Here is a 24,058-nt window from a genome sequence, read left to right on the forward strand (position 1 = left end):
AGCCCTCATGGCGGACCCATCATGGCGGCCGCCCCCTCACGGCGTGCGGCGCGCGCGGGGTGCGCCGGGACTTGCAGTCCTCGCGTTGCCCCCCGGGGCACGCCGGGAGTCGTGGTCCCGAGCCGACGGCCGCAGGCGATTGGCTGTTGGGCATCGCGGCCCCGCCCCCGGAGTGCCGGATGCGCCGCCCATTGGCTGCCGGGAGCCTCGGCCGCTGGGAGCGTGACGCGCGGTGGGCGCGCGGCGGGTGCGGAGCGCGGCGTGGCGGAGCGGCGGCGGCGGCGGCGAGCGGAGATGCCCGAGGCCACCCGGTGCAGCGCCAGCAGCGGGGCCGAGTCGGGCTCTGACTGCTCCATGGATACCGAGGCGGGCCCGGAGAGCGGCCGCCGGCGGCACAAGGTACCGGGGAAGGGCTCCGGGTACGGCCTGGCCGCGCCCGCGCTCTGGGGCTGGCGCCCGGCGAGCCTGGCCTCGGATGGCGGCCGCCCGCACGGCCGGTGGCGCGGGCCGGGCTCGGTGTGCGCGGCGCGGCCGCGGGGCGGCCCGGGCCGGGCGGCCACGTGCGCGGGCAGGCCGGGCCGCCGCCTCGCCGCGTGTCGGGGCGGCCCCGCCGGACGTGCTGGGCCTGCCGGAGCCGCCGGGAGCCCGGGAAGCGCTGTCCTCGGCACCCGGAGCGGGGGAGAGCCCCGAAAACGGAGGCCCGGTTGTCTCGTGGTCGGTAACGTGTCTCCTGAGCGGCGGCGGCCGGCAGGGATCTGTTGCCTTGTGTCAGCCGCCGCCCCCGTCAGTAACTAGAACGTGCGCTTCAAGCTTTAACTGTTCTCCGCCCTCTTCTTCTCTGTTCCGTGTCGCTTGGATCCACGAGCGTGTGTTTTCATTTGCTCTGTGCCTTGCCAGAAGGAGAAAAAGGAGAAGAAATCTAAACGCCGGGACAAGTTTCAGAGGGGAAAAACTCAGACAGATGAAAGCGAGGAATCGGATGAAGAGCGTTATGCCCCGAAAGCCAAGAAATCAAAGAGTGTCAGTAAACAGAACGGTCACACGAAAGAGGAAAGCCTGGAGAAATCGAGATTGTCCTCCTTTAGCAGCAAATCCTCCCGCAGAAGCCGGCAGAGCAGTTCTAGTGAAACGTCAAGTGAGAGCGAAAGTGAGAGCGAGCAGGATCAGGTAAAGCCAATGACTGGTTATAGTTACAGTGATGTGTTCCAGCTTTTAACTCCTGCTTTGTAACACGGCCAAATTTAGAAGGGGTTGTATTCCCCTTTCACCCCCTCCTAATCATTCGAAAATGCTGGAGATTTTCACAGTCTAAGGTTCTTGAATTGTTCAGTCTGCCTAGAATTTGCAGCAATTTTGAATTATCAAAGTCCTGAAGTGCTAGATCAGTGCATCATGGTTCCTTCACTTCAGCGGTCTGGTGCTGTGCTAGCTGTTGCTGGACAGACAAGTTGTACTGAGATGGAGCTTTAATGCAATTCAGCATCATGAGGTGTATGTGATTCTTGGAGTTGTCCTGTACAGCGCCGGGAGTTGGTCTTGGTGATCCTTGTGGGTCCCCTCCAGCTCATGGTATTCTACGATTCTAATTAAGAGTTTTCAGTTTTGGTTTGAGTGTTTTGCATTTACTTTGCTGTTAGATATGAAACAGCCTTAACCTACTGATGACTTTTGCTGACTTTGTCCAAGTTTGAAACATGATGGTAAAACAAAGAAGGCTCTTAAACTGCAGCTGTGACAATCACTGGAGGATATGACACCAGTGTCTGTGCTGAATTTACTTCAATTAACTTGAATTTACTGACAGTCGTGTGATAGTCACATGGAATCTTACCTGAGTTATTGTTTACCTAACAGGAGTTGACTGGAGAACAGAAAGAGGGCGCTTTCTCCAATTTCTCTATTTCCAAAGAAACTGTCCAGCTTCTTCAAGGTAAGTTTCTTGGCAGGTAGTGACCACGGAATGTCAGTGGTCTCTGTCGTGTTTTTATGCTCAACACCCTGGACCAATAAGCTTTGGGATGTGTTCTGCTGTGCAGAAGACATTGATTGCCTGCTTTAAATACACCTTTGAACTCAGACTTTCCTGTTTCCAGTGTTGTCTAGCTCAACCTTTGCAGCAAAATTCTAAATAACATGAGCTAAGGAAAAAAAAAAATGATGTGTGAAATTTTCAATTAAAGGTTATCTTGGTGTGAGTAAAGGAAAACAAATTATATTTAGTATCTTTGGCGTTTGTTTGTACATGGGTTAGTACAAATTAAAAGAAAAACATAATTTTGAGATATATGTATTATTTGAAAGGAAGAGATTTTCACGGATAGATGAGGAGTATTGCATAAATAAAGGCACAGTGCTGACAGTCCTTCATAAAGGCTAAGAACTTCTTCTGTCCTGGCTACCACTGTGTCTGCTGCTGTGAAGTGGGAGAGTATAATGGACAGTTCCAGGGCACTCTTTGCAGATCACTCATCTGATCAAATAAATCAGTGGAGGTGATGATACAGTGCTGACTGACTTTAGAGTTGATTGAAGTTCTTCTTGGAATAATTGCCACTGAAGAGTATGAAGGAACACTTGTAAAATGACCGTATTAAGGAAATTCCTTGAAATTGTCACAGCTCGAGGAGTGACGTACCTGTTCCCTGTGCAAGTGAAGACCTTCAACCCAGTGTTTTCTGGCAAAGATGTCATTGCTCAAGCACGAACTGGAACAGGGAAAACATTCTCTTTTGCTATTCCCTTAATTGAGAAGCTTCAGGGGGAGTCACAGGAAAGAAGAAGAGGCCGTCCACCAAAGGTAACTTTGCCTGACTAGAGTGGTGATTTTGCTTTGTCTTGCATCTAAATGGTTAAGGTTTCTCAGCTGCTGGAGAAGCTGTTGGGGTCTGTGCAGGGGTAAGCTAACCCACTTCAAAGGTGATTTGAAAGCTGTGTTCTCTGGGCTTTGCCTGCATCCCGTGCTGCCTCCCAGCCTCTGATGGAGAATGAAGAGCACAACAGCTCTGTCCACTTGTCAGTTCCTTTTTCTGCCACAGGGAGACCAAAACTACAGGTGGTCAGCTTGTTCTTATTTCATTTTACTCACTCACGTTACCAGTTCAGGGCCAGTGGCTATTGGATGCTTGTTTTTCTCCTAAATTGCTAACAGATTAGTTACTAATTGTAACTTGACAGCTTGATAAAACCTGTCTACTCAAACACGTTTCTTTCTAAAACATGTAAATAGTGGGAGGTTTTAAAATTAGACTTAGTTTTCATTAGGAACACCACCAAATGTTGAAACTTCTGCTCCAGAGAATGCAGATACATTGTGAGGCCGTGTTCATTCTGCTAAGGAATACCACGTGTGGTTTTTCACTGACTTCTTACGATGCTTCCAAAAAAAAGTTAGGCCAAAGCTAAACGTGTCCTCATTAATAATTTTTGTCAGTTTGTTTCATCTTGTCAGCCATCTCACAGATTACCTGAAGTGCCTCCCAAAGCTAGTACGAGCAGTTTTGAATGCATGTGCCCATCACATTGCTTGGCTGACTGAGAATGCTGTCTCTAGATTTGGCAGAGTCTTTTGGAGAAGGAAGAGCTTTCTTCAAGGGTGTTGTAAGCCTTTTAAAAGATTCCAGACCTCACTCTTCCATAACACGCTACTGCTTGCTTTTTTGGTAATAGGTTTTAATGTTGAAAGAGGTGACAGGATAAGGATGTTAAGGTTCCTTTTGTGAAGTGACTGATAGCAGCTTGGAGGGCAGTGCTTCAATCACGTTTTAAATGCAATTAGTTACCTGCCTGCAGGGAGGGCTGCATATTGGAAGAGAGCATGGTTCCTTGGTTGCCCCTGCAGGATATGGATTAGCACAGCAGCCCTGCACACTGCACATATGTTTCCCTGAGCCACAGGGAAGCCGAGAGACAGCTGATAGCTCTTCCTGTCACCTTCTCACAGGACTGTGAAGCAGTCCTGAGCTGGTGCAAAAACCTTTTGTTACCCACATCCTTCAGTCTTGTATTCAAATGACATATGCACACGTAGAAGAAAATTTGTAGCTGGTCCGTTCAGGAGATGAAGATAAATAACGTTTAAGTCTCTCCTATCCTGTTTAAAAATAAGTTAGCCTGTCCTAAATGATTATATGCTGGAAGGAGTTTAATGATGTAACAAGAGACTTGAGCAGTGTGTTTCTCCAGCCTTTGCTTAGATAATTATTTAAAACAGATTTTTTTTTCTTTTTAATTTTAAAAAGGGTCAGATCTAAATTAATGATCAGAAGTCTAGTGGTTTCTTGGCAGAAGCCATGCTGAGAAAACATCTGTTTTGTCTTTTTTCTGTGCAGGTTCTAGTTCTTTGTCCAACAAGAGAACTGGCAAATCAGGTTGCCAAAGATTTCAAGGACATCACAAGGAAACTGACAGTAGCTTGTTTTTATGGAGGAACTCCATATAATGGACAAAGTAAGTGACTCCTCGGACTAAGAATTGAAATACTGATTGACTGCCATACTTAAGAAATGCAATTGGGTCTTTACAAACACACACTTAGAGCTCAAGAGCTGGAGACTATTAATGGAAAATTCAGCGGTTCAAACTGTATCTCCTTATGGAGATAAATAGCTGTGGCTCTCAGTTCTATTCATGGTGTTACTTAATCTACTCATGTACCTTAAATTAAAGTGAAACCGAGTATATTGTGTGTCTAACCTGTGTCTGGGTTTAGGTTCTTGTAAACCTATTTTCTTTAAAAAAAAGTCTTTAGTCTTACAGCTGTGACTGAGTTTTTTCATGTGATAAGGGATATGTAGAGGATTTGTAAAGTGGAGAAGAAATTGTTGTGACAGCATAATTTACTGTCTCAGTGGTTGTAAACAAGGATGAGCTCTTTTGTTGTGATACATCTTGAGACGTTAGGGATGTGCTTTTGACTGCAGAAGCTCAGAAAGGAGTCGATTTCAGTAAATTGGATAGTTAAATAAATAAGTATTTTCTAGTTAAAGTAGATAATTTGGGAAGAGCGGTAACTATTTTTAAAGAATATTCAAAGAAGCTCATCCTTGCTATTTTAAATCAGGGAGAGGGAAGGGAGGTAAGTTCTGGGGTTTTTTTTTCCCCCTTCAGGGAGAGCAGTAGATTTTCTGCCTTACCTTTTTATCCCAGGTTTTCTCTTCCGGTTCATCGCCTGCTCTCACTTTCCTAAGTAGAGTACTTAGGAATGCTTTTGGAAGCTGTTTTGTTACTACCACGTGTTAGTGGTGTGGAGAGTACTCCCTAGTTCACCGCTCTCTCTTGTGTCTCCCTGTCTACCAGTTGACCTCATGAGAAGTGGCATTGACATTTTGGTTGGGACACCCGGTCGAATCAAAGACCACCTGCAGAACGGCAAGCTGGACCTTACCAAGGTGAAGCACGTCGTACTTGACGAAGTTGACCAGATGCTGGACATGGGATTCGCTGAGCAAGTGGAAGACATTTTACGAGTTGCATACAAGAAGGGTAATCTCAATATTTAAACAAATAGTAGGAAATTTTAGTAATAATTTAATTTGCTGAAATTCAGGTATAAAGTTGCTTTGTTTAGAAATGACTGAATATTATATATTGTGAATATGTGGGAATCATTCACAGAACCTTTGCAAAGCTTGGAGTTCAGTACCTAGGGATGTGTAAGTAACTGTCTTTGGTACCTGTCTTTAAACTGTGCTTGGACTTCTTCAAATTAAAAGAAATTAGCTTTTTACCTTTTTCAATGCTTGAAAACAGACTGGATTTTTTGGCCATAGTAACTTCTTCATAATCTTGAAATTATTTACACTTCCTAGAATGTTTTCTACTCCAGGTGTCGGTAATGCATGAATTTAAAAAGCTCAATGGGCTTCTTTAAGTCAGCTACTGATATCTAACCTCACTTTTAATCTCCCATCTCATCAACTTGCCTACATCTGTTAGGTGAAAAGTATGAAGTCTATGAAGCATTGTTCTGTTTTTTTGTTAAGATTCTGAAGACAATCCCCAGACCCTGCTGTTTTCTGCAACTTGCCCACACTGGGTGTACGATGTGGCTAAGAAATACATGAAGTCTAGATACGAACAGGTTGACCTTATTGGGAAAAGAACTCAGAAGGCTGCTACAACAGTAGAAGTGAGTAATCTCATGCGAAACGTTTTCAGGCTTTTCCCCTTTTTTTTAGTGTTACAAAAGGTCATCTCTTCTTAAGGTGCATTATCACAGTGGTGTTGGAAGTTGTTTTGGGATTTTTTTTCTAAGTAATAAGGCATGCTACAGCTAGTCAAGCTGGTTTTGGGTTTAGGTATCTCTGCTCACATCACAGGAAGGGAGAGGATTTTGTTGTTAGTTTTGTGGGTTTTCAGAGAAAAGCACTACCTGAATTTATCCAAGTTGTAAGCAAAAGGCACACATTAACATCAGCCTGCTGCTTTTAATTCTCCATGGACAGACCCAGCTGCCTTCTGGTGTTGTAGATGCAAGATACTTTTTTCCAAGCTTCCTGTAGTATCTCACCTCAGTAGGCCTTTGCTTGCTGTGCAGTGAATTCCATACATATATGCTAGAGGCCTGATTTTTCTCTTAGTGTAATTATTTTGCTGAACATTAGACTGATTGTGGTGGGAATAAATAAGAGCCTTATTGTATGTTCCAGGGTCGTGAGTTAGCACATTTTCCCTATCAGGGAACTGTATAACTCTTGACTATTTCTGCACTTAATAGTTCCAAATGTATTTTAAAAGACTCTTAACTTTACATAAGCCAATCACTGGAATTTTTTTTCACAGCATTTGGCAATAGAGTGTCACTGGTCTCAGAGAGCTGCAGTTATTGGAGATGTCATTCAGGTCTACAGCGGCAGCCACGGCAGGACCATTGTCTTCTGTGAGACCAAGAAGGAGGCAAATGAACTGGCTCTGAATGCTTCAATCAAACAGGTATTTTATCAGGTGTACTAACTAACAAAACCTGCCAGATATGTATCAGCCCTATGTTGATACCACGCCTCTGCTGAGTAAGTTTTAAAGAGAGTCTTTTGAAGTGCATAGGGCAGGCTTTTGTGTGTGGTCAGACAGGATTTTTACTTTCTCATGGCCATGAAACAAAAATTGTAGATTGCTGTTTTGAAACAGCCAAGCGTTGCATAGATGGTGTGGATGGCAAATTAGGGCAGAGCTTTCGTATGTCACAGTAATTAGATATAGAGCTGATACACACATGGCAGTTCTGTTCTCCTGCCATTGTTAAAGGCCTTTGGGGTCTATGAATAAGAATTACTGAGTACATATTGTAAGACACTTAAAATACAAACCGGGGTAATTCCGTTCTTCCGTATCTTGCCACGCACCGCCTGTCAAATACCAAGATGTTGTACCCAAAACTGACCATAACATGGAGCACTTGGACTTTGGTACGGTTCTAAAATAATTCTGTTTTTCAGGATTGCCAGTCATTGCATGGTGACATTCCTCAGAAGCAAAGAGAGATCACGCTGAAGGGTTTTAGAAACGGTTCATTTAAAGTTCTGGTTGCAACCAATGTAGCTGCCCGTGGTTTAGATATCCCAGAAGTTGACCTGGTTGTGCAAAGCTCACCACCAAAGGTAGGAAGGAGACTGTTATGTTGGATGTCTTGTAATAATTTGTAGTCTTGTAGCGTACGCTATCAGCTGATGGTATTGATCACACAGAGTTCATCAGCATTGTGCTTAAGCGAGAGAAGTAGTTTCTTGGAGGATTTTTTGGGAGCGTGTCAGTCCCTAGTACGTTGAAAGATTATTTCCTTAAAATGTCTTCTTACGAGGCTGCTCAAAGCCCTCCCTTGAAAGCTGGGTATGGTGATGGCATGACTGGGAGCAGCGGGAAGAATGATTCTCTTGAATGGGGGTGAACCTGAGGTATGGACCACAACCCTGAGAACATTGGCTGAAATAAGAGGGTATAAAAGAAACAAGGTAATGTTTCCATGAATACTCTATTAATTCTGCAGTCACCATCCTCAAGTCGACGTGCAGGAGGGTGAATGGGATTGTTGTAGAGGTACACACACTCCAAATGCGTGGTGATGCATAAAAAAAAAGTCGATTGATGCTCATGGCTCTGGTTTTCCAGCCGTGGTTTTTAGATGGTGTTGGAAAAGCATATTGGGTCGAAATTAGTGACACAATGTTTTCTAATTGAATTCTGTGATGCAGTTACTTTGCACTGTTCAGCCTTAACTGTAATGGCTCCTGCAAGTTCCGTGGATGCAATGACTTTATTAAATGACAAGAATTAGGTAACTCACAAGGCCCTCTGTTTCTGAAGGATGTGGAGTCCTATATCCATCGTTCTGGGCGCACGGGTCGAGCCGGGCGGACTGGGATCTGTATCTGCTTCTATCAGCGAAAGGAAGAATATCAGTTAAGACACGTGGAACAAAAAGCGGTAAAGTACAGTTTTCTTCTAATTGCAAGACTCTAATTTGTCTAAAGCGCCCAGAGGAGGTTTGGGTACCTTGAGGAAGGTGGGTGCAGTGCCAGTTACTGTGGAGGAAGGAGAGCACTGCAGATTCTAACACTCCCACTTTCTCAGCAAATGCCAGTAAGGTTGTCCTTGTGAAAATGAGAAAAACTATCGCAGTATTTCAGTGTAGTGTTCGCCTGGTTATCGTGTGATCAGTGATGTGCATATGTGCAGCTTTCCTGAGAACTGTTACTTGCATTTTTGCACTTTGTGCAGTGTGCCATGCGGTAGTTTTCTCGACAGTTAAGTTACGTGGTTGTGATGAGATGGTTTATTCCTGGCAAATAAAGCAGTGTTACGTTTACACTAAGGCTCTGTAATTTGTACTTAAATCCAAATCTATCAGACTACAAGTAGTAATTTAGAATTTGTTGGACTCTGTTTTCCCCAGAAATGTACCAAAATGGTTTCTGTTTTCAGTCTAAGGTCACTGAAGCATTTAAACTGAACTGGTACATAAAAGCCTTCTAAAAGCATTACCCATTTTCCTGTAAACTTAACCTTACAATTTTCACTAGGAAAAAAATGCATTTAAAAGGTGAAAATAAGAAAAAAAAATTACAGACCTAAATGCTTATTGTGTTGGAGTTCAATACTGCTTCTTTAGAACTGAATTATTTATGGTCTGCAATTTTTATTTGTCTTTTGGCTTTTAAATTTTAGGGCATTACATTCAAGCGCGTTGGTGTTCCTACTGCAACAGACATAATAAAGGCTTCCAGCAAAGATGCCATGAGGTGTGTTTGGGGACTCAAGCCCCGTTCTATCTTCCTGCCTTCCTAGTTCTGAGGGGCTGCTTGAATTATTCTTTACTGTCTCTTTGAACTTTCTGAGCGCTGTTGAAATCTTGGACTGCTGGGTTATTTTTCTATTCCAGAGTCTACTGGTGTGTAAATTGTTAATTTTTTTGGCTTTAACTACTTAGGTGCCTGGATTCTGTTCCTCAGACTGCTATTGAGTATTTCAGAGAATCTGCTCAGTTGCTAATAAAAGAAAAGGGACCAGTTAATGCTCTGGCTGCAGCTCTGGCCCATATTTCGGGTGCTACTTCCATTGAACAGCGCTCACTGCTGAACTCGGATGCGGTAAGGAAGGGGCGTATGGCTTAATGCTTGTCTTGAAACTGGGAAGAAACCACACGCCTCTGTGTTGTCTGAATAGAGAATTATTTGTCTCCTGACCATTTTGTTGGAGAACTATACTTAAGCCACTTAAAAACTACTGATTTTGTTAAAAGCAGCAATACAGTGGATATAAAGATACTTGATGCCCTGTAAGAGTACCTGCTTGAAGATTTAATTGATAAACTGTAAATTGGCAGGTTTCTCCTGCTGAAGCTTATTCCTCTGCCCCAGTGGAACATGCCCCATTTCTTTTTAGGGATTTGTTACAATGATACTACGCTGCTCCGAAGAAATAAACAACATGAGCTATGCCTGGCGAAGACTGCGAGAAGTGTTTGGTGATGATGTTGATCGGAAGGTGAACAGAATGTGTTTCCTCAAGGGAAAAATGGTAAGTTTTTGTTTTGTTTCTCTGATACTGCGGCTCTTCTGATTGCAGCCTTTTCTTAGCAATAGTCAGGGGAGCTATTTGGTGTTTTTCTCTATTCCAGGCACTGTTGATGATGGGCCTCAGTTTGTTTTCTTAGTGCTTAGGGCTCTGCTGACATGCTCAGGAGGTAGGATAATGCATGGCTATGGGGATAGCAGAGTAGGTCAAACGTATGAAGCCTGTTAACTCTGCCTTAACAACAAAACAGAATTTCTTAGGACTGTCAGTTCTGATAGTGCCTGCCCGTCAGGTGTAGATTTGTGGGCTCTGTTGTTTTTAGTTGCAGTCATTTAAGACGCTTACCATGTATGCATTACAATTATTTGTTCTTTTTAGGGTGTGTGCTTTGACGTTCCTGTGGCAGACCAAAAAGAAATAGAGGTATGTTCATTGCAAATTCTGGGTACAGCAGGCTGAAAGTGAAACTGGCTGGACTGGGTTGGACTGAAAACATCACGTAGCCTTTATCCTGCCTTTCCTAGTGGCAAAAGGGAGGGCTTGGAAGGAATTTGAGAACAGAACAAGCTTACAGTGTTTCTTTCCTAAGGCATTTGCCTGTGACCAAAAGTCTATAACTTGAAACTTGGACTGAGAAAAGTGGTGCTGGATTCATCATTGTAGGCAGCAAGTTTTCTTCGCCTGTTCTCTATTCCCCGCCTCCCGTTTTTACCAAGAATTCTCTCCATAGTAAAGTGAATTCAGATTCTTGCTTGGTAGCCATTGGTATTACCATGCCAAAATTATTGATCCCTTCAGTTAGAAGCTTGAGTCCCAAATATCAGCTCACAGTTCTACAATTTCAGTTGAGCAAATTTAATAATTATTACATACCCTGTATTTGTATTCCTAGAATTTAACTTGCTACGTCTGATTTCATTCCGATAGGCAAAGTGGGAAGATTCCAAACATTGGCGTCTGTGTGTGGCGACTGAATTACCAGAGTTGGTAGAATCCATACGAGGAGGAGGAGGAGGAGGGAGTGGTGGAGGCAACGGCCGAAGCTTCTCAAGCTCCAGGAACGGTCGGCGTGGTGGCTCTGGTCGAAACAGATTCAGGAGCAGAGGCCAGAAACGAAGTTTCAGCAGAGCGTTTGAACATTAACTTCAACAATCCAGAAGTGAGAGAAAAATGGGACTGAAGTATTTTATATTCCATTACACTAGGCTGTTTCTGTGTGTTTGTACCATTGGGGAAAATACTTCATTAAGACTTTTATTTTTTTTGTCAGTACTACTTTGCTCATAAACAAGGTTCTATTCATTAAAAAAAAAAGTGCAAAGAAAGAAAAACCCAAAAAACTTGCAAGAAAAAAATGAACTGTTTCTTTTGTTTCTCATACTGCTCTTTGAATCTTTCCATATGTCTGTTGCATTCAAAACTGTAGCCTGGTTCACTGTATAATATATAGATCTGAATTGCTGCTCAAACCTGTAAATTTTCTGATAAAACTAAATATTGTTTTACAACTTCATATTTTGTTGTCACGTATTTGAAGCGGTATTTTGCAGGTGGAGATTGGGAAGGTGCCATATTGGGGAGTGTGGCAGCAGGAGCCCTTTAAAGAAAAATAAATCTGTTTGGTTTTTAGTTTATGGATTTGTAATGAAGCTCTTCTTTCCCTAGAACTTACTAGTGTTTAGTTTCTGTCCCAAATCGTGACTTCTTATAAAATGGGGGTAGGAAAGACAGGTTCCCAGAGCATGAGGGTGGAAGCCCCCTGAGGAGGAATGAGAACTGTGAAGGGAGACCCGTAATGCCAGGAGGGTGTAGTATGTCCAGATTATCATAGGTAAGATCTTCAAAATAAGATCTTTGTGTATTTTCAAGCCTAATCGGTGGAACGGATAGCAGCAGCCCTTACTCAAGGACATCCTGGAGCTAACAAGCTTTAAGGATGAAGTAAATCAGTGTGTCGCTGTATGTCTATGTGTACATTGTTGGGTTGGCAAAATACTCGAGGTCCGTGTGTCCTGTGGGTGAACTATGTTTTAATATAACTAAAAATCACAGCTATGGGGCAGAGAGACGCCCACCTAGGGGGTCAAGACCCTTCTGAGCATGTGGAGAATTCAGCTGGGATTTCTGAAACTATGGAAAGTAGTGAGCAATCCTTACGGAGGGGCAGTGCTGGGCACGTTCCTAACCCCGAATTCCCGCGTACGGACGATGGCGCCAGGAGCCCCACGGAGCTGCTGCACTTGTGCAACGCCCCGGAGCACCGGGGCCTGCGCAGCTCTGCGATCACTGAGGTCTCTGTCGAGCGCGTCACGATCGGCTTGCTGCGCAGCGGGGCACGAGCCCGGTTTTGCGGGAACGAGGGGGGGCCGTGGAAGGAGCTCCGTCGAGCGGGCCGTGAGGAGGGGCCCGTGCGGGAGGCGCCGGTGGCGGAGGCGCTGGCGGAAGCGGGCGGTGCGGCGGAAGGGGCGGGCCGGGCCGGGCCGGGCCGGGGCGGCCGCATGGGAGCCGTGTGGGGTCGGGCGGCGCGGCTCGGGCTCCCCGCGGCGCGGGCGGCGGCGGCCCCGGGCGGCGGGCGGCTGCTGCGCTGGCTGTGCGGCGCCGGGGCGGGCCCGCCGCTGCCGCTGGCGGCGGCGCTGCCCCGGGGGCCGGCTCGCCCGCCTCACTTCCTGCGCGCCGGGGCGGGGCGCTCGTCTTGGAGCCGCCGCGCCGAGTCCGGCCCCGGCAGCGGGAGTAACGCGGCCGCCGCGCACCTCGCCGGGGAGCAGCCGGCAGCCATGCCCACCGCCGAGCCCGAGCACAGCCCCGCCGAGCCCCAGGCGCCGGCCGCCGCGGAGTCGCTGCGCCGCGGCCGCCGGAGGAAGGTCAAGGTGGGAGCGCCACGTGCGGCCGCGGGGGCGGCCATTTTGTACGGGCTTGGGGGGCTTGAAGTCGGCTGGGGGGGGCGGGCGGGGGGATAAAGGGCTTCCCTCCGTGTGACCGCGGCTTTCCCGCAGCAGGAGGAGACGCCGGAGAAGACGGTGAAGCGAGAGGTGAAGGCGAAGCGGCGCGGTAAGGCTGAGGCCGAGAAGGCGCAGCCCGAGGAGAGCGGGCTGGAGGACGGCGACTTCGAGCCCCCCGTGCCCAAGAAGACGAAAAATGTCAAGGAGAAGAGCAATGGTTTGGTAGGAGAGAGCGACGCGTCCCAGAGCGCGGTGAAATCTTCCTCCGCTGTCAGCGGCAGCGTGACATCCCCGGCGGCCCAGAGCGTGGCTGCCGGGGAGCAGGACAGCGACGCCGAGGTAGGGATACTCCGCCGGCAAAGCCTTTCTCTTGGTTAATTAACACTCTGCTAGTAATTAGTGGGCCTAATAACACGTACTGCACGCTGTGTGGAGACTTGAGCTGCGAGATAGTGTGGGAGCACGAGGCCTCTGCCGTACGCGCGTTTTGCCGCTGTCCGCCTTGGGTGCGCGGCGCTTGGTCCTGGGCATCGGGAATGCCGGCCGTGCCGCCCCTCGATCTCCCCGGCATCCTGCTCGTTCCCGCCCGGGCTGGGCCGCGGGGAGGCTGGGCAGCCCGTGCACAGACACGTGGGAGCTGCTCTCCACGTGCTTTGCCCCTCCCGGTAAATGCCAAGCGTTTGGTGCGGCGGGTTCTGCGGGGAAGCTGGCTGGCTAGGGGAGCAGTTTCCACGTGTGCTACTCTTCGTGTCCCAGTTTGTTTGTGTCCCATAGCACAAAAGGTTTGTCCGTGCAGCCACCATCCCAGAAACGTGCCTTGCTTTGTGCTGTGATGGCAGCACCTTTGAAGAAGCGTTGGCGAAGTGTTCTGTAATGGAAAGCCACAGTTATGCTCATTAATCCCCACTTCTCACACAAACGTGCAGGGGGGCCCTGCGTAGGGCCTTCCTCTGAGCAGTTTTGTGTCTAAGGTGGGAGCATGAATCAAGAGTGCTTTTTGTACCTCGGGTGTAACGATGCAGATCTCTGAAGTAAAAGCCAAATTCTGTGTTTTAAGTATTTACTCGTGTGTAAAGTTCAAAGCTCTTTGCATGGTGTACCACATAGGTGTGTTCTAGAGGGAAAATCCTGCTTTGCACCAGGAATTGTGTCACCAGATACATTTTGTTGTGAAAAACAGTTTTCTCGTGGTTTCAGTGGACTCTAATTAAGATTGTTAACAAATAGTTTCCATTTCCTGATTTGCCAAACGTGTATGTACGAGTGCCTGTGTCAAAAGGGTTTTCTTTTCCATTGAGTAGAAAGAAGGTACCTGGTTAAACTGTGGTTGTATTCAGTTTTTATTGAGTGACTGTGTATTTTTATTGAGTGACTGTGTAGGATATGTCCTATGCTCATCCTGGAGGCTTCTAAATCTTTTTCCTGTTTGTTTTTTAATCCATTAGGAACTGACAGAAGAAGCAAAAGAAGGCGCTTTCTCTAATTTTCCTCTCTCACAAAACACTATCAAACTTCTCACAGGTTAGTTCACGTGGTAAAAGACATTTCTGTAAACATCTGGTCAGAATTGTGCTCTGTCACCTGTGTAAGCCAAGGGTAGATACTCCTAAATTGTGTTATGTTTGTTTGGTAAGAATGATATGAGCGGTCCCTGTGGATTCAGAGAAGCTCGTGTTGCTAATAGAAAAAAGTTTTCTGGTTTGTTCAATTTCAGATGCCTTAAGATGGGATTATTCTTCATGGAGTGGTTATTCCTAGATGCACATTCTAGAGACACATTTCTCGTCAGCGTCATTCTCTATATCTTTGCTTCTGCTCCTGTGTCTGCTGTCTACCATATTGCTTCTTAGGCAAGCCTAATGGAGTTTTGTATAGGAAGACTTTGCCTTGTGTGAACAGATTGTCTAGGGTTATTCTCATAGTTTGGGGCATTTTCACATCTCTTTGTGATTAGTTTTGTTGAGGAAGTAATTACTGTGGGGTTCTTGTCCCCTCTGTTGGGTAGATGTGCAATTCTTGTTGGTTGGAAAAAATTCTCCTTATTGCTTTATGTTTTCCTTGCTCTGAAGTTTCTTTCGGATGGGTTGTTTCACTTCAACTATGCAAAATCTCTTTGAAGTTTTAGAATGCTTTGAAACGAACTCCATCACCTTCTTGCCTTCAAAACCCAGCTACCACAAAATCCTGAGCTGTATCAGAAATAAACATGTTGAGTTTTTTTCTTCCTCTCCTGTTGTCTTAAACTGTACGTCACAAAGAAGTCTGTATTTCCTCGTGGATACTCAACACTCACCGTGTGGGTGGGATATCTTTTGATTTAGAGTAGGAATAAAAGATACATCATTTTCTTCTAAGTTGCAATTTCTGTTGTGTACACAATATGAGGTGACGTGCCCTTCATTTTTGGGCAACTTATATATAAGGTAATTGTTAGTTCACCTTCTAGTGAAACCTCTTTCAATTGTCTTACAGCTCGAGGTGTAAAATACCTGTTCCCTGTGCAAGTGAAGACTTTCCAGCCCGTGTACGATGGCAAAGATGTCATCGCTCAAGCACGAACAGGAACTGGGAAAACCCTTTCCTTTGCTCTTCCACTGATTGAAAAACTTCAGAGCGTCTCACAGGATGGGAGAAGAGGCCGTGCACCAAAAGTAACTTACACTTAAGGGTTTACACCAAAACCTTAGAGCATGGCAGATTTTGAAAGTGATTTACTGTTGCTTTGGGGTTTTTTGTTGGGGACTTCTTTGTCCTTTACTGGTTTTTGTAATACTGAATACTTTGCTCAGATCAGGAGATCGTGTGACAGAGTTTTGCAGCATCACAGTAATGACACGTTTTATGTTTGGGGTCCCCTGTGACTGTGTTTGGGCAAACAGTCAGGGCATTGCAGCAGTGTCTGAGGAGCTTCCAGGCTGCTGTCCTTGGGCACGTAGCATGCAGCTTTGGGGTTCGGTCCCCTGCCTCTTCTGAGGTGATGTTTGAGTCACCTGCACTTGACTCTGTTTGCTGAGGTTGTTTTTCACTGTAAATTCCATGGTGATAACTGGAGGCTTCTGGGGTTTGTTTTTCCCCCTCTCATGTCTGCATACTCAAGAGATGCAAGTGGGTTTACCAGAGATGGAATTGGTGACCAGATGCCAGTGATCAGATACTTGTTCCCATGCATTGCAGTGTATATATTTATCATTACACTGCAGAACTATATATAGTCTGCAGATTCGTTGCCTACTTTATCCTTTTGTTTTATTAACAGGTGATGTAAACTTTAAAATCTTACTGGCTGAAAGATTTTAAGAGATGAATTCAGCTCTTGGTTTTATGCATTCATTCTTAAATGTTGGGGGGAAGGGTACCTGCTGGAGGAAGGCAGGTTGGTGAAGAAAAGGGATGTGTATGGCTGGAGTGCATCCATCACACTATGTATATTTTAAAATCTTACTACACTAAATTTAGTGACTGTCCTACACTTCAGTGCTGAGCTGCACCTTCATTGCCCTTGGTAATGTCACTGAAGTGGCTTTTATCTGGCCCTAACATAAGAAAGTTGTTCTTGTCTCTGTTGTCGTGTAGCACTTCCCCTTGTTCCCTGTTGCTGGCTCTGAAGCTCCTTGTGCAGGCTCTAGGTGGCAGGGAATGTTAATATTGCTGAGATGGTGGGAAGCTGTGGGCACCTCTGCAGCAAGTGTAGAATAAAGGGGGGAGTGGAAGCTGTTTGACCAGAAGTAAACTCTTTTCTTCTGCACCTTCTCCCGAGCACAGCTGTATTTTTGTCTGTTTTTCTCTCCTTTCAGGTGCTGGTTCTTGTTCCAACCAGGGAACTGGCCACTCAGGTAGCCAAGGACTTCAAGAATCTCACAAAGAAACTGTCAGTGGCTTGTTTTTATGGAGGAACTCCATATAAAGAACAGCGTAAGTAGCTGCTGAGGAATTGCTAATGGGTTGGAGCTGATTTTGTCTAAATGCACTCCATAAGTAAAAATGGGCTTTGTGCCCCCTCAGACTTTGAGCTCAGTCACGAACTCAACTGGCGTGTCTTTCAAAGGAAGCACACAAGCTGGGTTGAATTATTTTCGTTCCAATAAATCTTTGTGGGAAAGAATGGTTGTAGTTCTGTGAAGTGTCCTGTTCATTTCTTCTTTGTTGTGTTTTTGAGTGGACACAGACCGGGACTAGGTGACAGTCCACGGAAAGGGGAGAACTGTGTATGTGCCTGTGGCTCTGTATGTCTCCAGAGGTAGCTGTGACAAAGTTTAGCTGGAAAACCGAAGTGTGTCCAGGTAGTAAGGCTCTGAAGGTTTCTAATGTCAGCTGATTGCTGCTTGGAAATCGGTGTATTTCTCTGTAACTTCAGTGAGGTTTGGGTGGTACTCCTGACAGAGCAGCTAGGACTGCAGTTAACTTCTGTGCCTGTTACCTTTGGCTGTTGTGCTTTATTCTGAGGGTAAAGGGCAGCAGCTTTTTTTTTGCTTCTAAATTGAGAAACGTTGCTGTATACTGCTATCTTTTTATCATGCTATCTTGTAGCAGTCAGACACTATCCTTGTTTCTCTGTCTTCCAGTTGATCTCCTTAAAAGTGGCATCGATATTCTAGTGGGAACTCCTGGCCGTATCAAAGACCACATTCAGAATAGCAAGCTGGAGCTGTCCAGTGTGAAGCACGTTGTTCTGGATGAAGTGGATCATATGTTAGACATGGGCTTTGCTGAACAAGTGGAAGAAATCTTGGGATCGTCCTATAAAAAAGGTGAACTTGGCCGTTGGGAGGGGAGTAGGGGACAATGCAGAAAACACACGTACACTACTTTAAAAACAACTGGTGCACCTCTAAGTTAAATTAATTGTATGATGCTAGAAAAGGGCAAGGTAGAATTGGAAAAGGTTCAAAGAGAGGTGACAGAAGGCTGAAGTGCTGAAGTGGCATCTCTGAAAGGAGTGCAGTTAAAAAAAAAGGAAAAAGCAGGAAACCCAACTCCCTAAGCCTTAGTGTTCCTCGTCCTGAGAGAGGTGACTTGAGCAGAGGGTTAGAATTATGGTCTGTCTGTACACTTGTCACCACACAAAGCTGACAGCTAGGGAGTGTTTGCTCTTTTCTGAGGTAGTGGGTGTTCAGGAAAGCTGTGAGGTACCAGGTATGGAGCAGAAGGAGGTTATTTCAATGTGTGAAGTTCATTGCTGCATTTCACTAATGCCAGAATTTTTGAAAAGGCTTGAGTTACTGGAAATAGAAATCTTAACACTTACTAAGAGCAAGACTTACCACTGTGGCTTTGAAAGGCATGGAAAGCTGATTGCTGACAGCGTTTCTTCATATCTAGTACAGACTTAGTGCACGTAGAAACCTGTCAGTGTGAGAGCAGCTCTTGCTTTTATATCAGTTCTCAAGTGTCATGGTCTGTTGAGATGTCTGAAGTCGATGGCCTTTTCCTTCCAGGCTCCGAGAACAACCCACAGACACTGCTGTTTTCTGCAACTTGTCCACGATGGGTTTATGATGTAGCAAAAAAATACATGAGAGATGAGTATGAACAGATTGACCTGATTGGAAAGAAGACTCAAAGGACAGCCACAACTGTGGAAGTGAGTTGTTCTGCTGCAGAGCAGTGCAGGTCCTGAGAGCACGTGGCCTTGATAAAATGGGTTGTGCATTGACTTTATAAATGGGCACATGGAATGACTTTTCAGATAGGTGACTCACGGATTTTGTAAGCAAAGCTTTCATGTGGGGGCTGTCATTTGCAAGCTTAAAAAAAAAAAAATTTAAAAGTTTTTTTGTTCATTCTGTCAGTCCTGCGCGCAGTTTGGATTTCACTTAGGTCTCTTGTTTCTTTCCCGAACAGCACTTGGCGATACAGTGTCGCTCATCTCAGAGAGCAGGAGTTCTTGGGGACATCATTCAGGTCTACAGTGGCAGCCGTGGGCGGACCATTGTCTTCTGTGAGACCAAAAAGGAAGCAAATGAGTTGGCTATGAATGCTTCGCTCAAACAGGTATTATTGGGGTTGATCAGAGAGCAGCGGTTGGGATAGTCAGGGGTTAAATGCCCTGAAATAAATAGGAGGTTGCAACTGCGTGGAGAAAATTGTTCCTCTGGGTTATTTTAAGGCTTGTGAAAGCTGTTTCTAAGAATTGAACTTTGAAATTAAAATATCTTCTTGACAGAGATTATGAATTTATTCCTTTGGCTTTAAAATAGTGCAGGACACGGATCAATAGGAAATACATAGCCTATGCTCAATAACCAGGAGACAGTAATAATTGTAAGAAACAGGAGCTAGTGTAATGGACATGTCCCATCTTATACTGGTGTGCTTTTTGGATTCCCATCTCTTAATGGCGTTTGATCTTTGAACAGTCATTCAGGAAAATCCAGCTAAGATGGTAGAATGAAATGTCTTGTTGCCCTTGGAAGGTTTGCTAAGAGTTGGTTTGGAACACAGGTGATCTCCTGAGCAGGTCTTCTGTGTTTGCTTGAATTACTGCCCTTTCTCTGAAGGTGAGGAAAAGTGCTGCGAATTTTTCAGAGAAAATCCTGTTTGATAATAAATGCTGATTTATGGAGAGTGAGCAGTGGTGGGAATACATGTTTTGCTTAGTATTAGAGAAATCTCATATACCATCCAACTTTAGAACTTGCAGCAATAATTTCTGCCTGTTGGCCATGCTGTTTTCACAGTAAATCCCACAGAAGGATCAAAGAAAGTAGGATGCTTTATATTCCTTTGGTATCAGCTGTGTAATTATTTTCTGTTGGTCTGCACATTGTTTTGGGGTTTGCAGTTAATCTTTAGATGCTGCGGCCTGGACTCTCATTAAATGTCACGTTAATGGCTTGTTGCACTGACAGGATGCCCAGTCCTTGCACGGTGACATTCCACAGAAACAGAGAGAAATTACCTTAAAAGGCTTCAGAAACGGTGTGTTTGAAGTGCTGATTGCAACAAATGTAGCTGCCCGTGGTCTGGATATTCCTGAGGTTGACCTTGTTATACAGTGCTCACCACCAAAAGTAAGTTATGAGAGGAAACTAAAATTGTATTAACTTCCTTTTCTTTTGGTGTCAAAATGGTGGGTTATTTCTCTGTTTCATCAGAATTATGTTCTGTTCCAATTCACAAATTAGATGATTTTTTTTTTTAATGGCCAGGCATAAAATTTTGTAGTTCCAGTTTTACAGTTTGAGTTTTGAATAAAGTCTCGGGTTTTGTTTACTCAGGAAACTAACAAGATAGGTTTTGACATTTTGCAGCTTTTCTGCATTCTTTCTGAACGTTGCTGAGTTTCATAAAAATTCTGAAATATTTCTGTTGCCTTTTTCATCTTTTGAAACTCCGGTGAAAGTTTTTCTTTTAAAAAATGCCTGTCGGCAGTGTTTGTTAAAGCTGAGCAGCATACTCAGTATGGGGGAGCACATTCAAATTTGAGTGGTTTATGTGTAGTCACAAGTTTGGGTATAAAGGCATAATGTGTCACTTCTTAAGCTTCTGACTTTGAATTTAGCTTGTGTTCAATATGAAATGTCAGCAGTTTAAATGACCTACGGTTTTCTTGTGCTGATCTGAATTTGTGAAGGACGTTGATTCCTACATCCATCGTTCGGGGCGCACGGGTCGAGCTGGCCGCACCGGCATCTGCATTTGTTTGTTTCAGAGAAGAGAAGAAGATCTTCTGAAACAAGTTGAGCACAAGGCGGTGAGTTGTACCTCAGACTTCTGCTTAAGGAAATTAATTAATCAGTTCCTGAAAGGACCCTGCCACTCTTAGACTTTGTAATTGTGGGTTGTTGAGTCCAGTCCCATAGACCAGTAGGCCTAAAGTGCTGATAGTTGGTGTTTGTGAATGCTTCTGTATCGGCCTGTTCTGGCATTGCCTGAGTTTCCCCATGCTGGCAGTCCTCTGTGGATGTCAGCAGGCTGGCAGGGATGGGAATGTGTGAGGCAGACCATGCCTCGCATCACAGTCTGCGTGGAGTCAAGTATAAAGTAGCTCCAGATTAGCAATGCTGGGAACTTAAAAGCTTTATTTTAGCTTTATAAATGACTTAATAAAGAGTGTGTTGATCTTGCAAACAGTAAGTAGAGATCTCAGTAATGTGATTTAGACAGGATTGAATTGTAGACTGCTGAAAATACCTTTAATTTGTTTCCTTGATTTCAGGGTATTACCTTTAAGCGTGTAGGCGTTCCCTCTGCTACAGATGTAATTAAAGCTTCAAGTAGTGATGCCAAAAAGTAAGTCTATTTGCCTGCTCTTGAAAAAGGTTTAGAGATGTTGTTGCTCTAGATGCTTAGATCTTAATGCAAAGTTTTAAGAGCTTAATGCAAAGTTTTAAGGGTTAAGGCCTGTATGTGAGGATGACTTTGCCTGTGTTGTGGAAGTCAGCTGCTTCATGTACAGACAACACGAGATGGTATCAGTAAATCTCTGTGTGCTGAACATAGACCTTTTCATAGAACATAACGTTCTCTTAAGTTTTTGCAAGAAATTAACCTTTGTTTATAAAATCAGAAATCAGTGACAGCAGAGGGATTTACTGTCATGAGGGGAAAGTGATTTTGTCTTCTCAGATGAGGTAGTGGAAGCAGTGTGCAAAAAGCAGTACTTGGTATAATGAGGAGTTACTCTGCAGTTGTGTGAGGGTGTTTTAGCCCTGGCTTGTGTTTCTTTGTATTATTTCTGAGGGTTGTGGCTTTTATTCCATGCAGCTCTGTTTACGTTTGCTGCACCTGTGGTGGAAATAGCCTTGAAGCAGATTATTATAATTAGAAAGGATTTGACCAGTATAAAGCAGATGAGGGGGCATGGTGTTGGGTTCACTGTGTGCTGTAGAACGATGCGGGGGGGAGCTGTTGTACCAAAAGTAACATTGTAGAAGTAGCTGTTCTTAGTTTCCTGGCTTTTTTCCACCCCCCCCAACCTTTTTTCAAAAATAACCAGTTTAGGGTATGTCTTGAACATGGCTGCACTTCCCGATGGCCTTTTCTTATCTCTTCAAACCATCTCGTAACTGTGTAGGTTGCTGGAGGCCGTTCCTCCCTCTGCAGTAGACTACTTCAGAAAATCAGCTGAAGAGCTGATAGATGAGAAGGGGGCGGTGGCTGCCCTGGCTGCAGCCCTGGCGCACATTTCTGGGGCAGCTCACATCCAGCAGCGCTCCCTGCTGAACTCAACAGCTGTAAGTAATGATGCACCTGTGGTAACAAGGATGGATGTGTGAATTCCTTGTGTCCAGGCTGTGTGTGGCATCTCCTTCCCAGGCTTTTTCAGATGGATTTCTGAGACGCTGTTACCCCCAGGCTCCTGTTGTGTTGCTTGTTCCTTAGCTGAAATCGGCTCTTCCCAGGAGAAACTTGAAATCAGTTAATTTTCTTGTGATAAAAATTGAAATAATTTCTCCAGAGACTGAAGGGACAGAAGACCTTGATGATCTAAGAGAGTTTAACTAATGACATTTTACAAGCAAATAGGTTGGTTCATGCTATTGTAGTTCCTCCTTACCAGTAACCTTCTACATTTGTCATATTGCAGGTATAGCATGCGATTGCCTGATCTCAGAGAGATCTTGACTGAGGAAAAGTGCAGCACTTCCTTTTTCTAATGCATTTAGGGAGAATTTGGCCTAGGTCACTGTGTGGTAACACAGTTTTGGACATACCGTGTGATTGAACTGTGGTTCTTGGATCAGTTTGGGGTTTTTTCTCTCTTTTCTAGCAGTAGGTTTGACCAAGTTGAGCCTTGTTAAGCATTTTTCTCTGTTTCCTGTAGGGCTTTGTGACCATGGTGTTGAAGTGTTCAATAGAGATGCATACCATGGGCTATGCCTGGCGGGGGCTGAAGGAACAGCTTGGGGAGGAAGTCGACAACAAAGTGTCTGCAATGCGTTTCCTCAAGGGGAAGATGGTAAGATGGGCCAGCCTTGGGAATGAAGGGATTTAGGGCTTTGTGTGTGTTCACACGTAACCGGTTTGTGCAGGGGTTGAGGCTGGATTTCTGTAGTACTGGTACAGAATGTTGGTACTGCACTGTCCCTACTCAGTCTCATTTCTCAGGAAATGGTAACCTACCACGAGCATGCTGTTTATGCATACGCCATGGGAAAAAAAGAAAGGCATTGATATTAGTTGAGTGCTTTAAAAGACTTACTAGTGACATTACTCCTGAATGATACTGCAGGAATTGCCTCCTAAAAAAATAAGCATCATTAATATATGTGTAGTGGGATTGGTTATTGAGGCTTTCATTCTTTCATTGTAAATTTGTGCTTCTTCTTTTTGTTTGTTTTGTTAGGGCGTGTGCTTTGATATCCCTGTTGATGAACTGAGTAATATACAGGTATGTTTGTGTAGCCAGAGCTGGCTGTAAAACCTTGTGATTTGAAAGTTGGCAATTGCCACGTAAGATTGAGTATGGGCTGGTTTTGGAGGTTTGTCGTTTAATAAGGATTTTGCATGGGCAACAGAGTGATCAGAAAGAGCACAGCATAGTCATTAGAAAATACCCTGCCATGCTGCTTCTCATTTCCATTCCCATGATATTACCTGATTTCATTAAACACAATTCTATGGTCTTCGGCTAGTCAGTGTTTTGGCCTCTCCAGTGTATTTGAGAGTTCACCAGTTTTCTGTCGATTTTGTTCCCTCTTGTCCCTCGTGACTGTTTATCCTTTGTCCCAGGACTGAGTGTCTCCCAAGGGGGATCTAATCGCCCGTTTTGGCAGGGGTGGGATTTGTCTGGAAATGCCTTTGCATTCGGTGTTGCTTCTGATGCTGCAGATACCTCGGACACCCCTGCAGGCACATAAAGTCTGGTTCCATTGGTCTTGTTTCAGGAGCAGTGGAGGGACACGCGGCGCTGGCAGCTGTCCGTGGCAAGTGAGTTGCCTGAGCTGGAAGAGTATCCCCAGGAGACGGGACGAGGGTTCTCCAGGTTCGGAAACAGCAGGCAAGGAGACCTCAAGAGAAACAGCTGGTTCAAGAGTGGAAATCGGGGACTTTAATAGAGCACTTGGTGAACCTCCGCTACAGATAATGGGACTGAGCTGAATTTTATGAGGCAGTAAAAGCCTGTTAGATACTCCTCTTTGTCTTTATTCCTTGATAAAGCAGCCTGT

The 24,058-nt window shown here is 45.0% G+C and overlaps 2 protein-coding genes across 3 annotated transcripts; both read left to right on the forward strand.

Moving 5' to 3' along the window:
- Nucleotides 1–6: 6 nt before the first annotated feature.
- On the forward strand, nt 7–11,642 carry LOC136294244 (nucleolar RNA helicase 2-like). Its single transcript, XM_066191867.1, has 15 exons — nt 7–399; nt 898–1,167; nt 1,855–1,930; nt 2,619–2,797; nt 4,329–4,446; nt 5,296–5,481; nt 5,982–6,127; nt 6,781–6,930; nt 7,434–7,595; nt 8,299–8,418; nt 9,160–9,233; nt 9,422–9,581; nt 9,877–10,011; nt 10,387–10,431; nt 10,936–11,642. The coding sequence occupies exons 1-15, from the start codon at nt 22–24 to the stop codon at nt 11,149–11,151; spliced, it is 2,415 nt and encodes an 804-aa protein (XP_066047964.1). The 5' UTR covers nt 7–21; the 3' UTR covers nt 11,152–11,642.
- An 849-nt stretch (nt 11,643–12,491) lies between these two features.
- On the forward strand, nt 12,492–24,022 carry LOC136294246 (nucleolar RNA helicase 2-like). Of its 2 annotated transcripts, none has more exons than XM_066191868.1 (15): nt 12,492–12,875; nt 13,002–13,286; nt 14,393–14,468; nt 15,420–15,598; nt 16,742–16,859; nt 17,510–17,695; nt 18,383–18,528; nt 18,789–18,938; nt 19,796–19,957; nt 20,521–20,640; nt 21,106–21,179; nt 21,964–22,123; nt 22,714–22,848; nt 23,236–23,280; nt 23,777–24,022. In XM_066191868.1, the coding sequence occupies exons 1-15, from the start codon at nt 12,507–12,509 to the stop codon at nt 23,942–23,944; spliced, it is 2,373 nt and encodes a 790-aa protein (XP_066047965.1). In that variant the 5' UTR covers nt 12,492–12,506; the 3' UTR covers nt 23,945–24,022. The 2 variants fall into 2 exon arrangements, with proteins under 2 accessions (XP_066047965.1, XP_066047966.1); XM_066191869.1 differs by having other exon boundaries at nt 13,005–13,286.
- The last annotated feature ends 36 nt before the right edge of the window (nt 24,023–24,058 follow it).

This window comes from Chamaea fasciata, unplaced genomic scaffold (genome assembly GCF_029207755.1).
Source record: "Chamaea fasciata isolate MVZ Bird 193981 ecotype frontalis unplaced genomic scaffold, bChaFas1.0.hap1 SCAF_9, whole genome shotgun sequence".
In the NCBI taxonomy this organism is placed as follows: domain Eukaryota; kingdom Metazoa; phylum Chordata; class Aves; order Passeriformes; family Sylviidae; genus Chamaea; species Chamaea fasciata.